The sequence below is a fragment of the Pezoporus flaviventris genome, unplaced genomic scaffold, assembly GCF_033815535.1.
Source record: "Pezoporus flaviventris isolate CSIRO_AGI_PZ_B2104156 unplaced genomic scaffold, CSIRO_AGI_Pfla_v1 ptg000073l, whole genome shotgun sequence".
In the NCBI taxonomy this organism is placed as follows: Eukaryota; Metazoa; Chordata; class Aves; order Psittaciformes; family Psittacidae; genus Pezoporus; species Pezoporus flaviventris.
The window spans coordinates 4,368,726-4,382,393 of record NW_026892621.1 but is presented as its reverse complement, the minus strand read 5'-3'; the positions used below and the strand labels follow the sequence as shown (position 1 = coordinate 4,382,393).

General features: G+C 45.4%; 1 protein-coding gene across 3 annotated transcripts in view; it reads right to left on the bottom strand.

Annotated features, from left to right (window-relative positions):
• The window catches only part of CFAP92 (cilia and flagella associated protein 92 (putative)), a 33,423-nt gene that overhangs the window by 18,368 nt on the left and 1,387 nt on the right, over positions 1-13,668 (bottom strand). Inside the window, exons 2-6 of one of the 3 annotated variants that reach the window (XM_061472982.1) lie at positions 6,147-6,444; positions 5,205-5,392; positions 3,869-4,076; positions 2,482-2,613; positions 224-299 (exon numbers count right to left, since the gene is read on the bottom strand). In XM_061472982.1, the coding sequence (XP_061328966.1) occupies positions 224-299; positions 2,482-2,613; positions 3,869-4,076; positions 5,205-5,392; positions 6,147-6,420 (878 nt within the window). In that variant the 5' untranslated portion in view covers positions 6,421-6,444. The remainder of the gene's footprint in view (positions 1-223; positions 300-2,481; positions 2,614-3,868; positions 4,077-5,204; positions 5,393-6,146; positions 6,445-13,668) is intronic. The other 2 variants (XM_061472983.1, XM_061472984.1) reach the window with 2 other exon arrangements.

Sequence of the window (13,668 nt, the reverse complement as noted above, 5' to 3'; positions counted from 1 at the left end):
CACCCCCAATAACAAGATTCACCCTAACAAGATGCATTAAAGGGAATTGTGATGCTTTTGCTCCTTTCCTGTCATCCATAGTTATTGGTGCAAAAAAGCAGTGGTTAGCCATTTCTGAAACCACATAATAATTATAAACCATTAAAACCCCATTATACTGAAGAACAAATGCATCTTACATTTCTTTTTAACACCTGAACATTTCCCAGTGCAACATTCTCACCTCGCTCGATCTGTCCCTGGTGGATGTAGCGAACCACCATCAGCTGTTGCTGGTCCATTCAGATCAGCTTCTCCTGCTGAATTAAAACAGGTTTTACATTTGTTATCAAGTGTGCTTTGGTAACTCCAATAAGACTAACAAAATTCATCTGTAAAGCTCGAGGAAGACACGGTAAAAAGCCATATGCAAGTTGGATTTATAACTTGCAACCATGATCCATTTAATTACTGCTTCCATGTCAACGATGAGTTTGAATAAAATAAAATAAAATAAAATAAAATAAAATAAAATAAAATAAAATAAAATAGCTTGCAGAGAAAGTAAAATATTATGAAGCCATATTTTATTTCCTAGAAAAATAAGTTCCATGGAAATTATCATGCTGCAATTTAAAACAAAACTAGGAATGAACAAGTAATAAAAATGAGGAGAGAATACCCAAATAATAGTTTGTTAGTGCAGAACGTCCTATCTGTACTTAAGTAGATACTGATGTCAATGACATATCATGCATGGAATTCTGCATACATAAGAAATTACACATTACCTTTGCTTATTTATTTTAATTGCTATTCTAGAGAATATTCACATTAAACCAGTAATGTTAGCAGTGTCCAGATCTTTTACACAATGGGTAGAAATGTCCAGATACTTAGTCACTGGTTTATATATGCCAGGAGCATGGTGTACTACACCTAACTGTTTCCAGATGTCATTTAATTACAGACACTCTACAGTCACAGATTTCAGTGTTAATTACCCAACACTTAGCCTTACAGTGTGTCAGCCTTAATTACAGTGAGATTAGAGCAAATCACCACGGTACGGATGGCAAGGAGGATTTCCAGGTGAATAGCTGAATATTTCCCAAACAATAAAGAATAAACTTGGCCAATATCTGGAAGCAAGCAAAGGGGGAGCAATACAATATTAGGCTTCCCCTGGCTATAAACAGGATACTGAGTGCCTGTAACAACATACCTGTGTTACAGAGCCCTAGGGCTGGCACACCCAACAGCGTACATAGTCCTTCAAAGTCAATGAAAAGAAACGTAAAGAGACCTTCGGGCCATTCCGCCCTTCCTGAACACAGCCTGCGTTAGCATGGAGACAACGCTGTCACCTTCCCGTCCCTCTGAACCAGGAGCTGTGCTCCTGAACACGCTTCCCACCTTTGAAGATTCCCCATGCCTGGTCCATCGCTCCTCTCTGGGCCCATCACTAGATGGCACTACTACCAAAACACTCTGCCAGCCTCATGACCCCAGCAATTCACCTGTTCCTCTGATGGTGCCCGTCATTAATCATTAGAAAAAGCTAAAACGATGTACAAAGATAACCACGCGCAGGTGGTGACACAGTGCTGCCAGCATAAGGAAGCAGCCCTGCCCCAGCGGGGGAATTCACATCATCTGCTGAAGCCGCAGCAGCTTACTGCAGTACCCAGGTTTGTTTCCCTCTGCATAATCCTGTTTCAAGATTTGGAGAGTCCGGTTTTGTTTGCGGCTCTAACAAATTGACAGGCCTAACACAGAGGGAGAACTTAGCTGTTAGTCTTGTTTTAAACCATAAGCAAACATTTTGTTTGCATTTTCACCAGGTTACTGAAGTCCAAACACAGAGTTTCCTAATAATTGCTTTCCAGTACTTCTGGGACATGTTTTGTTCACAAAGTCATTCTATGAAAGCAGCTATTATATTGCAAGGCCTAAAACCAGAAATCTTCAAAACAGAAGGTCTATGCTGCTTGGATTCAGCCCTTAGGAACATGGTATCCAAGACCTCAGGTGATGACTGAACACATTTCTCCATGGTCCTCTGCTCCAGGTAGCACAATATTGTTCATTGTGTTGCTCAATGAAAGACTATTTCTAAGGTTAGCTTTTTCTTACTGCACAATGAAGGTCTGGGTGACATTTCTTACAAGGTATCCAAGTAGTAATCCTGGTATAGCATAGGAATACTGAATTCCTGCTAGAAAGTTCTGCAACATTCGCTGCTGAAGTATCAGTTTGCTTTCTCAGCTTTTGGTCCTTTTCTTTACAAAACACTTTCTGTGAGCCAGCTACATCTCTTTTCTGTCCCAATTCTATTCCAAAGCTATTTAGAACTTGTACTAACTATAATGCATCCAGTCTTCCTGCAACACCTCGCTCCCTCAGTCACTTCCTCAGCCCTGCTCCTGCTTGCCCATCACTGAAGGCACCACTGCACTCCCCCTCTCTTTTCACCCACAAGCCAGTTTCCACATTTTATACCTTCATCAGGAAGGGCTGAAGGTTCTTTCTGCACCTTGGGCTCCTTTGTTGCTTTGATTTTCATACAGCTGGGTGCTGGCTGCCTCTCTTCAAAGAGTTTTCTTTGCAATAGCACTCTGCGTTTTACCTCATCTAACAGGGAAACAAAATGAAATAAAGGAAATTCCCCACTTTAGACTGCATTGTTTAGTCTGGTTGGGTCACTCAAATCTTGAGCAATGATTTTCCCATGGCACCTCCTCTCCTTTTCCTACCATCTATAAGAAGCCACTCAATTCTGTTCATCTGGAGATGAAAATCACCAGAGTCCCGAAGCTTTACCTCAACACATAAAAAAGAATCTAGCATAAAATGTACTGCACAACGATGCACATTCAGAAGAAAAGATCAGGGCAGCTGAGGCTCATGGCAATACCCCAATGACCCCCAAATTCACAGCCCTGGCAGCGAAGGGACTGCTCCCACCTCCTCCAAAAGCTTTGCTTCAAGAGGGGAAGCTTTTAAGCCTTTTCTCACCCTCCTCCTGGGGCTAAAATGTAAGGCTGCCCTTGAGAAAATACTGACTACAAACAAGTCTCCATGCCTCGACAACAGCCTCTCAGGTGCTGTCAGAAATGTCCACCAGCTGCAGAGCCTCTTTGCTGATCACACCCCCCCCCCCCCATACGTGAGCAAGCATCTGATGTGTTGGTAGCAGTTCAATCACAAGAAACCCAACCCTGCATTAACTAGCATTGTAAATCTTACAACCCCCCAAATCTCTATCCACTGATACACATGGGAAAGACAGAACACTGCCAGCATTTTACTAACAGAGGCTGCATATTTTAATAGTAAAATTAATTTGTCCAGTAGTTTCAGGACATCAGAACAAAGGATACCCCATTTTCTATAGGCTTAATCTCATGCTTAGTTCTCTGGTATTTATTAAGGACTGAGATTTCATTTCACACGTGTCTATGAGAGCCCTAACAAGGTCTCTCTCCTCTATTTAACTAGTAAAAATCAACTAGAAGTGATAAAATAACTGTCTGAAAACGTTATGAAAGCATGAAAACGTGGCTGTACAAGTTTTGCTGCTTCTGAGGACAACAAAAAGGAAAATCCACCTTTGAAAAGTGAACACTTTCATTACTACCATTCCTACCCAGCAGCCTCAAGTAACTCACTAGTTTTGAAGGTTCACATTACCAGACTAATTCTATTTTCCTGCCATCAAACTTTGCAGAAACTGACTCCTGCATTCATTGAAACACCAACAAGGAGGAATTATTTTAGTGGTAATGACACATAATGAATGTCAAATAGTCTCTACACTAACTTAGCAATAGGTACAGTCACAATCCCAAGGTATGTTTTATAACATGCCTGTTTGCATTAAACTCACCAACTTCCTCTGCATCCTCTTCTATTGTAGCAGTAATACGTGCTTTACTAGGCCTTGCTTTTGAGGACACGTTTTCCTTGGCATCCCAGATCTTTACAATTATTTTGTGATCTCTTAGTTTTAGTAGATATTCATTAGTGACACTGATATCAACACTAAGGTTCCACGATATCCACATCTTGTTGTTTTCAAACCACGGTGTCATTGTCTATGGAAACAAAAGATGGAAATCATTACAGGAGCTGACCAGTACAAAAGAACTTGTATTGCCCTGCTCACCGCTGTCACCACTGCTCCCAAACTGTACATTCCTTGTTTCTCCAGGTTGGGCTGGGTTTATCATGACACACACACACACCTCCTTGCTGAGTCAGAGCAGCATAATTTGTTGGATTCAAACATAGCAGTCTCATCAAGTCAAGGTCTGATATGAAGACCTGAGGTTAAGAACAAACAGTAATGAAGCTGGGGGGGGGGGGGTTGGAACTCGATGATCTGGAGGCCCTTTCCAGCCCAAACCACTCTATGATTCTATGAGATCATGGACTGAAGGCTTAACAGAATACTGTAAAATCAAATACACAACCTTAAAATGTTGAATTGGTATTTATGAAAGTGAAGGAGCAGCATTAAACTTGACACATTTACCAGCATGTATATGCTGGTAAAGAGCTGCCAATGTAACCCATTGCAATCAGCACCTTCGCAAGTGCATTGTGTGTAATAAAAACATTGAGCTGACACTCAGAAGTGCAAAGCAAGCAGAGAGCCATCAAACAGACTGTCATGCAAAGACAAAACCGGAGAAGCTGCTTTCAAACCAACAGCCTCTCTCAATAGTTCACTGTTTTAGCACCAGCACTTCAGAAGCAATGTATCCCGTTTCTGGGGCCCTGGATCCGAATGCACAGGATTATTCAGTTAGATGCAGGCCTGAACAAAATACAATTTACAAAATTCTTCAAGTACCTTAAAAATCTTTTTCTCCTCAAAAAGGATCAGAAGCAGAACGGTTTTACCGTTGTTAATAAAATGGATGGTTGCTTTTGAATTATTATATCATTAACATGGTACCTGAGAGACAGAGGCTATAGTCTGAAGTAAACTGATGATCTAAAAGAAAAGAAAGTCTACCACATTCTTATTATAAAGGTAAGAATACTGCTGATCTGGACTAGCAGAGTCAAGCTCTGTCTTTGATATTCGTCCTGTATCTGTGTGTGCAGGTAAGGCTTAAGCAGCTGTTAAAACGATCTGCAACTACATCCCTCCATATGTGAAAACACTCTCTATAAATTCAAAATTTTGGATTACTTCATTTTATTCTATCTTTTACCTTGGAATGTGAGTCTATAAATAGCTTTACAACCATGCCAGACACCACCAAGTCCACTTTTCTAGGTATGAGGTCATCTGGTAGAAGGAAGTACTCAATTTGATAGCGATACTCCACTCTTGGAATAGCTGCTACAGACAGTCTCCTTCCTCGTGCACCAGGGTGATGAGCTTTCTTATCCTTTCGCTCTAGAGAGAGTATCAGAATTATTTGGAAGCATTAAATGTTATCAAAGATGATAGTCTCAGGGGAATGAATACACAGTGTGACAGCAGAAAAATGATTCAGTGAACATAGGTAATTGTTGAACATGAAACTCTTCTCCCAGTGCCCAATACTGCAGTTCTCACCTAGGTTTAACTATGTTAACAGTCCATAATGTTCCTGGAACTCCCCCTTCCTCCTCTCTTCCTGCAGGGTGGCATCCAGTGATTGCCATTCCCAAGGAACAGATGTCCCTTTACCCAGGAGACTTCTAAACGGCAGAGTTCCACATTGCAGAGGGAAGGCTGAAGGTACTCAAACACCCCAACACCACAGGAGACTCGTAATTCAACTGTTGAACAGCTGCTACCTCCTCTGAAAATGACAATACCACCTTTAAACTCCCCAACATCATAATTACCAAGTTGAGGATTCGCATCAAAAAACACCTTTCCTTTCGTTATTAGGCAGTGGCTGGTTAATAAGCACCAGTGAAGGTCATCAACTGGAATAGCTGCGACTACCCAGGAATTAGCAGTCAGGAAAGGTTTTTGGTCACTCCTGACAATCACCCAATGGTAAGAGGCTTCCACATCCCACTACCACTTTCTTGAGCCATCCACCCAGGCACATTCAAATCAACTAACATCTTTTCTAACATTATCTCCTTAAGCCATTCAGAGCCACACAAATTCATGAATAGAAGGGTTCTGAGGAAGACCTGTGTCAGGTACTGACCTGCAGGTGGGGCAGGGAGAGCTAGAGAGACTGTCAGTGTGCTGGTCACAGTATGGGAGCTATCCAGCCTCTCTGAGCTCTCTTCAGATTGGAGGTACCCACAGCTTTCCCCCTCTGGAGTCAGCTGTCCATCTCCTCCAAGCACCTCGGGGTGTTCCGTTTCCACTGTGCTTCCAGAGCAGGGTGTGTTCAAATTCACCACCTCTGCTTTACGATCTTCCTCTGCCTCCTCTTCTTCCACTGCCTCTGAATTCTCCTGCTTTTGCTCTGCCATCCTGATGTACAGTCTGACAACAGACTCAAAGGCTGCACAACAAGACAAACAGCTTAATGTTAGTGTTCAAATAGGGATCCCCAGTAGAAGGAAGGCAGGTGCAAGGAAGGATAGCACTAGCAGATCCAAATATTCCCGTCTCAAAAATGCCTTAAGAGTGCTTAACGCACATCCCCGGATAACAACGGGCTCACGTTGGCACGCAGGGGCAGCGCACACCGGCCTGCAGACGGCCGGCCAGGCACCGCGCACCGCTGCGCCCAGCCAAGGGCACGGCAGCACGCAGCGGGGCGACACCGGGCAGGGGGAGACCTTAAAGCAGCTCCAATGCCTAAAGGGGCTGCAGGACACCTGGAGAGGGGCTTTGGACAAGGGCCTGTAGGGACAGGCCAAGGGGAATGGCTTTAACCTGCCAGAGGGGAGACTGTGATTAGACACTAGGAGGAAGTTCCTCCCTGTGAGGCTGGATAAGCTTTAAGATCCCTTCCAACCCAAACCATTCTATGATGCTATGTTTCTATGATTCTTCATTGAGCTGCGTCAAAGTGGAGTGAGCCACAGCACCCAGTGACTCAAATGTTAGTGTGTGGCTAACTGCCTCCAATAGTCCCCAGCTTCAGTAGCTTATCTGTGGAACTTCCATCTCCCCAGCGCTTCTAAACAGTGACTTCACATGCTCCAAACAGGGCAGGCTCTCCTGCCGACAGACTTGCACCTTGCTTCATTTTAAAATGCTTTTCTCCTTGTCTGCAATACCTGAACGGCCTGTGTATTGTGATGAGTAGGGAGCTGCCCACTCGAACCAAACCCATGAAGAAGACATTTCCTGCACATCATGCACACCCAGCAGCTCCCTGCACCCATCCCTGATACTGCAAGGGAGCAGGGAACAAGGCTCTGCAACAGCAGCCCCATCACAGCAGCAGCCTCAATGCCGAGCAGTGGGGACAGTGCCCTCGAACCAGCCCAGAGCTGCACAACAGCCTGTGTGCTGCTGAATGCCTGTCTGCATCACAGCTGAACTTGCATCAGCCACCTGAATCTGAAACATATTGCCATGGTGATAGTCATGGTAGAGCAGGCAAAGGAAGGAGGCAAGGATACTATACCAGGCAAGGATACCATACTACAATGGTAGAATGGAGCTAACACATCAAGAAAACACCTAAGCACGTTCACTTCTCAGTAACTGGAGGAGCAAGGCTATCCAAATGACTGCAAACCAGATGCAGGTCTGTGTTTTGGAGGCAGTAACACGGGATTATCCACACACCGAACCACAGAGCACTGAGTGAAGTGAGCTCAGGCACAGCAGTTACTCATGAACTCGCCTTCCAGAGGCTCAGATGACCTAAGCTATAACGCTCCATATACGCACAACTTAGGTATCAACCTCCCCTTCCTTAGACAGCAGCAAAACCATTACAGGGTTAGTTCAACAATTATACACTGAGTAATTATTAGTTTGTCTTCTTGCACAAACCCCCCATCCCATTCTTCACACGCACAGCTCAGTATTTAACCTGCTTTTACTCTGCTCAGCTTGACAGTATTTCTCAGAAGGGGCTGGAGCGATTCATTTCACCGATTCCCATTCCCTGTTTCCCCACATGAAACACACAGCCCACCATAAGGAACTCAGGCTGACACCTCAATTGTCCGTGTAAAAGCAGCGGGGTGGAAATTAAAATGCCAATGGAATAAAACATGGTTGTCATGAAACACTTTCCTGATGGATAAAAGCTTCAGCATCTCATTCTGTGAACGGAAGAAAGCGCAGATTCCCGTGTGCCACTCCCGTGTCTGCTGCTGCCTTTGTGCAGGAGTCTGGTGGTTCTTTTTCAGACAAACACAATGAGAGCACCTGAATTTTTCATACAAAACTGAAAGCAAGTACCCCCGACTGGTTTGGGCTGGAAGGCCCCTTAAAGCTGATTCAGTTCCAACCCCTGCCACGGGCAGGGACACCTCCCACTAGAGCAGCTTGCTCCAAGCCCCTGTGTCCAACCTGGCCTTGAACACTGCCAGGGATGGGGCAGCCACAGCTTCTCTGGGCACCCTGTGCCAGCGCCTCAGCACCCTCACAGGGAAGAGCTTCTGCCTAAGAGCTCATCTCAGTCTCCCCTCTGGCAGGTTAAAGCCATTCCCCTTGGCCTGTCCCTACAGGCCCTTGCAAACCCTTAATTATTAAACTGTAAATCTTAAATCATTATTGTCCTTGCAATTCATAGAATCATAGAATGGTTTGGGTTGGAAAGGACCTTAAGATCATCCAGTTCCAACCCCCCTGCCATGGGCAGGGACACCTCACACTAAACCATCTCACCCAAGGCTTCATCCAACCTGGTCTTGAACACTGCCAGGGATGGAGCATTCACAACCTCCCTGGGCAACCCATTCCAGTGCCTCACCACCCTAACAGGAAAGAATTTCCTCCTTATATCCAATCTAAACTTCCCCTGTTTAAGTTTTAACCCATTACCCCTTGTCCTGTCACTACAGTCCCTAATGAAGAGTCCCTCCCCAGCATCCCTATAGGCCCCCTTCAGATACTGGAAGGCTGCTATGAGGTCTCCACACAGCCTTCTCTTCTGAACATTATCCAACAGTCTGGTGCTCCTTTCACACCTATGCAAGACCAAGGCTCATATCCTAGATGCCACCATTCCACTTCAGCCCTCAGATGGGAAGTACTTTAGCTAAACCTGATGGGCACCCACCAGACCGGGCTGCACCCAAACGGCAATGCCCCTGTTCTAAACACCACTGTAAGGCTTTGAACTGTGTGTGGTCCTTTCCTCAGGACAACCAGGTCCACAGCCCAGACCCTGACCTGCAGGCAGGAGACCCGAGTCTGCCTCTTCTCTTCCCTTCCCTGAGACCTTGCTGCACCTGCACCTCCTGCTCGAGGTAACCCTTGGGTAACCCACAGGGATATTTCCTGCTCCTTCTGCTGACACTGGGAAGGAAGTTCAAGACTTGTTGAGCTCAGGGGAAAAGAGAGTCTTCAGATCCACTGTGGTTTATTGGAAGTGCCTGGAGAGTCTTGGCAAGCAGGGAATAGGACACATGCCCCCCACTTGCTGGCAAAGCCCAAACCATCCAGCCTGAAACTCACACTCACGACTCCTCTCGGGCAGAGGCTCAGGGCTATACATCCTCAGCAAAGGGCATAAAACCTCAGAATAACAAGGAGTAGGGGACACCCACATTCTTTGTGCCCTCTAACCCTATGCAGCGCCCTGTCCAGCATGCCTTTTGGGGGACTGTGTGCCAAGATGTCCAGCTTACCCATAAGGAAACTGCTTCCAATTTTCCAGGGATTTCAGGTTCTAGATGTCATGGGAATGGCCAGGCAGGCAGAGAATGGGTCTCAGCACCAAGGCTGAAGCTTCCATCACCCTTCTTGCATCTGCTCCTCACAGTCACTGTACCTCCATTCCCTTTCCTGTACACACAGACTTAGTCATCTCTAGTGTTTAGGAATAACCAGGAGAAAAAGTGCTCTAAAAAGGCTAAATCTAAACACTACATGTTTATCCTGAGAACCTACAGTCTAATTTACAGCGGAAATTAAGATGGCACCAATGTTTTAGAAAGAAATACTTCTCTAAAGTAATTTAGATAGACACTCTTCAAGGGGGGGCAAACCCCATCCCTGAGGCTCAGACCATGCCTGCTTCCTACAGCCCTCACCAGAACTGCTGCCAAACTTATCAGCCAGAGAAACAGAAAACCAGGAGTAACACTCACTGAAGCACTACAAACCCAAGTCTGGCCTCATCCCATTGTGGCTTTCCAATTTTTCCCATCCATTTACTCTGCAATTCGTTCATAAAAAAAAGAAACACTTCCCCCGGAGCACCAATTCCAGGTTGAAAGCTGCAGATTTCTCTTTTAGTGCAGAAGAGCCTGCAAACTCTTCCAGCTGCTGAATAGCTAAGAAATGTCAAACACAACACCTGGCTCTTCAGAGCTGCAGCTGTTTCCTCTGCACACTACATAACATGTCATTTATTCCCTTCACATAATTCATGCCAAGAGAAAGACCACAATCTAATTAGTCATATCACTTGGGATAAAACCTGAGCTGCAGTGAGGTAAGGTCTTCTGTTAACCCCCATCGCCTTTGTCAGCTCCACAGCAAGGGAGGCCCCAGACTCCAGGTCCTGTTCATGTTTCACACAGAATTTCTCCTTACATTCAGAAGCTTCCCAAGGTTCCTGATATCAGCCGCTGCACCTCTCTCCTCTACCCACCCAATATCCACCTTCATGTTTCTAAACCTGCAGCTCATCACCAATGCAAGTGAGCTGATCGGTGACATCCACCTTGGAGGCAGTGATCATGTACCGGTGGATTCTGCAGCCCTGAGGGAGGTGGGACAGGCAAAGAGCACAGTCAGGACCCTGCATTTTAGGAAAGCTGACTTCCAGGAGACATTCAAGGCCAGGCTGGATGTGGTTCTGAGCAACCTGATCTAGGTGAAGATGCCCTGCTCATTGAATGCGGGGTTGGACGAGATGAGCTTTGAAGGTCCCAACCCAAACTATTCCGTGATTCCATGATCTTCACAGCCTTTTGCCCAGTTTGTCAGAATTGCCCACCTGCTGAATGGATGTGTTCAACTAAAATCTTGTCTGTATGAGCATCACATACAAACATGCTGCAGGCAGGAGCAGCGCTACACCACAGCCACGTTATTCCTTCTTTGTCTCACTGTATACACAGGGCTGTCCAACTCATGGGACCTGGCAGACAGAAAGACAATGCCCAACATTTCTGGCACTGCAAGTGCCTCCACGAACATGCCAAGAACAGCACTGCACCACTAATATTATTTTAACTCCTCTCTGAAGTTCTTTGTGGAAGCAGCTGTCTCAGGAACAACCATTTTGAAAGGATCAACAGCATCATGGTATGGCTTTGTTGGAAAGAGTTTGGAAAACAGGTTTTCAGTACTCTAGCACTCCATTTTCACCTTTCTCCTTGAAAGTCGGTAAGGAATAGGGGGTTTTCACTGTAATGAAGTGATCTTCCTGGCAAGATTAGCATCTTGCACAGTCCCACACTGCTGGCTCTGTGTAGTGACCAACAACTCGCTGCGCAAATGAGACCAGACCATGGGTGTCATGGAATGTCAGACATGATCTGTGCTGATCCTCGGTCCTGTGACACATCTGAACCATGAAATACAACGTAAGGACAGTTAAGCTCAAGCCACTTTTATCTATAAATGTTGTTTATGTGTCCTAACTAATCCCACATCTGCCTCAAACAATTTAAAACATCCCACCAACGATGCTGGCAAGCAAGCTAAAGGCTGGTCACGGAACCTTTTAATATCTTAAAGGAAAACTCTCCAGTTCACTAATTTCAAAAGAGTATTCTAATATACACACGACTTCCAGCTATTACCACAACACTGCAGAGCCATCCCATTCAGTTCTTTCTATAGCTGAAACTCCTTCAAGACACTTTCACAGTGCAGTGAACTACCAGGACTGGGAACAACTCAGTAAAGACAAAGTCCTTGAGCACTTGATAAAATGCTGCCAGCTCTGAGCAGGCTTAGAGAACAAGTCAAAGAACAAGTCAAGCTTGTCTGGGTCAGGAGTAAAGTCTTAATCTTGCTACACTTGGGAGTAAATAAAAGAGTTGTTGTAATTACACTGTGATGGCCTTTTCTGTACCTCTGAAGGAAGGAAGGTTGGGGCTGCAACAGGGAAGTTGACCTCTACCCAACATAACCCCCTTGTCACGGAGAGCCTGAAGTGACATTCACATTTCTGTGGCCTCACTGTTTTCTCAGTCGTCCAGTGTCTGAAAGCCTTGGGTCAGGCGGCTGTTGTGCAAGCAAACCTGATATAAATCCCCACTGCCCAGCAAAGGGGCTTTTCCTGAAAACTCAAACAACAATCAATGGCCAAAGGTTTGGGACATTTTGCTGATAACAAGTATCTGCTTTGTTTCAGAGACAAAGCTTTGGTGAACATGAATTTGCATCATTGTTACTTTCTCATTTCCCTGTTACAGTCATAACACAGAAAGCCAAAGATTTGTCAGTGCCATTTATGTCCTTCGCTCTTTCAAACCAGAAGCCCAGCAGATGGGCATCAAGGAATTCCACAGAGGCCCAATGATGCCTCTCTTCCAGCCAGAGACACCACAAAGAAAGCCAACTGAAAGCCATAGGTACTAAAGCACAATTTACAGTGACAGGTTTATAGCCTGGTAAAGATTCTGGCAGCCTTTAAATCAATTCTTTCCACTTGATAAATATTTTTACAACTGAAGCTAGCCAGACCAAGCCAAGTTTGAATAATTGCATTGTCTGACTCCAGGGCCTCAATGCTTTAGCTGGTGTTTGGGGTCAGCCAGTTTGGTGTGTGTGGACACAGATGCAGAGTTACACAGCATCTGCTAAACACATTCAAGGTTTATGGTTTTGTCTTTCCTGTCTCTCTCTGGTGCTGCATTACAGAGACATTTCGACCCTGAGTCCACTTCTTGCATTAATAACATTATCGGACTAAGAAAAAGCTCAAGTTTTAGAGGTATACATGGCTACGAGAGTGAATAAGGAATATATGCACATCCAGTTCACCCAGTCACTCCTCGGGTCACTCAAAAATATAACTTACAGTTATGTGTTACTTCAGACAAGAGGAAAATGGGAGAAACAATCTTTAAAGGTACAAGAATACATCCAAAAAACCCAGCCCAAGAACGTGAAGCAAATCCACGAGCTGGACAAGGAGATTCCTGCCAACTGCACAGTTACAAAACACACTCCCACTTCACACAGTAAATACAAGGATCGCTGGGATAAAACTCAGCCCTTGGGAATAGGAAGGCTGATCCTGTGGAGCACTTTGGTCCCTGGGGGACCCATGTCTGGTTACCTGCTGTAGGTGCACGTCTCTGGTCCTTGCCCGGTCTACAGGGAGGACGTAGGACCTGCACAGTAATCTTCCCACCAGCCCTGCTTCTCTCCCTATCTGCTGCTGCTCTTAATGGGTCTTCGTGGGTGGACTCCAGACCTGGTTCACCACCGTCCCATGTCTGGGGGTGTTAACACCCTGTTCAGACCCTGTGCACAGCTGGTGCCATGGTCACCTCTGGTTCTTGGTGCATCCCTGCCATAGAAGGAGCCCTGCTCCTGTGGCTCACTCCTTCGCTGCAGCTGCACTCAAGAGTGCAGGTCCACCTGCATGGCCAAATAGTGACAAAAGGAGCGTTACCAGC